Source organism: Molossus molossus, unplaced genomic scaffold (genome assembly GCF_014108415.1).
Source record: "Molossus molossus isolate mMolMol1 unplaced genomic scaffold, mMolMol1.p scaffold_m16_p_15, whole genome shotgun sequence".
NCBI classification, from domain to species: domain Eukaryota; kingdom Metazoa; phylum Chordata; class Mammalia; order Chiroptera; family Molossidae; genus Molossus; species Molossus molossus.
The window spans coordinates 10,593,108-10,595,391 of record NW_023425350.1 but is presented as its reverse complement, the minus strand read 5'-3'; the positions used below and the strand labels follow the sequence as shown (position 1 = coordinate 10,595,391).

The window sequence follows — 2,284 nt, the reverse complement described above, 5'->3', positions numbered from 1 at the left end:
CATAGGTTTTTAGGTAATGGTGCCATGAAGCAAATTTAGAATTCATAGTAGTGCATTGATTACTATTTCAGGGAATTACCCTGCTACACTCAGAATTGCCATGATCTGCTTTGCTCATTTAACAATAATCAGATTCTCATGGGAATCAGGGCAAGGGAGGTTGTGACTATAGGGAGTACCAAGGAGACAAAAAGAAAGAAACATTCCCCCAACTGGCAAGTGACTAGATAATTGAAATTATCTTTACCAGTATGCACCTTTATTTGTAAAGGTATCATGGCAAAATGGGAGGTAAACTGGGGGGAAAATTCCAGTTGGTCTCATCTCTACCATTTAGTAGCTCTAGAATATTTTACAAGACATCCCTACTGCTTTTTTCATCCATAAAATGGTGTAATAATACTGATCTGTCTTGTCTATTTCAGAGGTATGTGTCCATATAGAAATCTGAGGAGATACCATTTTTCATAAGCTTTATTTTCTATAGAGCAGACAAAACTATGCCTAACAATGGTAGGTTGAAACCTGATGGTTAAGAAAGACCCATCTTCCTTAAATGATATGTGCTCTCATTTTCCATTTCCAAGAACAGTTATTTTCTTTTTGAACCTCATAATAGTTCATTTTCTCTCTCTTTCTCTTCTTTTCCCAGGAAGAAATTAGGCAGTGTCTGCTGTTGCAGAGTTATTTCACTGCATTTGTCTCCAAATCTGACATAGAACTTTAGTCTATGGTTGAACTTGAGTGACTTATCAATCATTGAGCATTTGATAAGTATAAGTACTTGGTAAAAGGATATACCCCACAGTGGATTGTGGGGAGTAACATTAAAAGGATAATAATATGGTCTCTACCCTTGAGAGAGTCCACATTCTACCAGGGAGACATTGTTCAATTATTTATTCACAAGACCAACATTTATCTAGTCCTCTCATGTGCCAGACACTATTCTAGGTGCTAAGATTACAGCAGTGAATAAAATTAAAAATAATTAAAAATTAGGCTTATATTCTAGTCAGACTTGAACAAATGCATAAAATAAGAATATTTTGAAATATAATTAATTGCAAAGTCCTGTGGTACAGAAGATGAATGATGTAGGAATGAATGTGGGCATGTTGTTTACAGAATGCAAACTTCAGGGAATTACGTTTAGAGCTGGAGTTTGAACCCTGAAAGAAATCCTTTGCATGGATGGCAAGGAAAAAAAATAAAAGAAAAGATTCAAGAAAAAATACAATTTACTTTGGAGACATGAGGCTCTTGCTCGACTTGAACAGCAGATGTGTTTTGGAGAAGATTGGAGACTTTGACTAGGTAAGAAATGTGGAAGAGGCCTTGCAGACACCGTCATACCAGAACCGCTCGAGCCCGCCATGGTGAACCCCATGGTGCACTTCGACATCGCCGTCGATGGCAATCCCTTGGGCCATGTCACCTTCAAGCTGTTTGCGGACAAAGTTCCAAAGATGGCAGAAAACTTTCATGTTCTGAGCACTAGGGAGAAAGGATTTGGTTATAAAGGTTCCTCCTTTCACAGAATTGTTCTGGGATTTATGTACCAGGGTGGTGACTTCACACGCCATAATGGCACAGGCGGCAAGTCCATCTATGGGGAGAAATTTGATGATGAGAATTTCATCCTGAAGCACATGGGTCCTGGCATCTTGTCCATGGCAAAAGCTGGACCCAACACAAACGGTTCCCAGTTGTTCATCTGCACTGCCAAGCCCGAGTGGTTGGATGGCAAGCACGTGGTCTTCAGCCACGTGAAAGACGGCATGAATGTTGTGACAGCCATGGAGAGCTTTGGGTCCAGGAATGGCAAGACCAGCAAAAAGGTCACCATTGCTGACTGTGGACCACTCTCATCAATCTGACTTGTGTTTTATCTTAACTACCAGACCATTTCTTCTGTAGCTCAGGAAAGCCACCCCTTCACCCCCATCTGCTTGGAATGTTTTATAATACTCATGCTCTTGTCGCAGTTCGTTGAGTTCCATATTTTCTTTTCTCTTTCCAAGTCTAGCTGGGTTGCAGAGTTAAGTTTATGAATATGAAATAAAAACTAAACAATTGTCAAAAGAAAGAAAGAAAGAAAGCAAGAAAGCAAGAAAGAAAGCAAGAAAGAAAGCAAGAAGAAAGCAAGAAGAAAGAAAGAAAGAAAGAAAGAAGAAAGAAAGAAAGAAAGAAAGAAAGAAAGAAAGAAAGAAAGAAAGAAAGAAAGAAAGGAAGGAAGGAAGGAAGGAAGGAAGATGGAAGATCATGATAACTAGCTGAAGAA

General features: G+C 39.1%; 1 protein-coding gene across 1 annotated transcript; it reads left to right on the top strand.

Annotated features, from left to right (window-relative positions):
• Positions 1-1,376: 1,376 nt before the first annotated feature.
• LOC118631114 (peptidyl-prolyl cis-trans isomerase A-like) lies at positions 1,377-1,880 on the top strand. Its single transcript, XM_036263440.1, has one exon. It carries the CDS (start codon positions 1,377-1,379, stop codon positions 1,878-1,880), a length of 504 nt encoding a protein of 167 aa, XP_036119333.1.
• Positions 1,881-2,284: the final 404 nt, after the last annotated feature.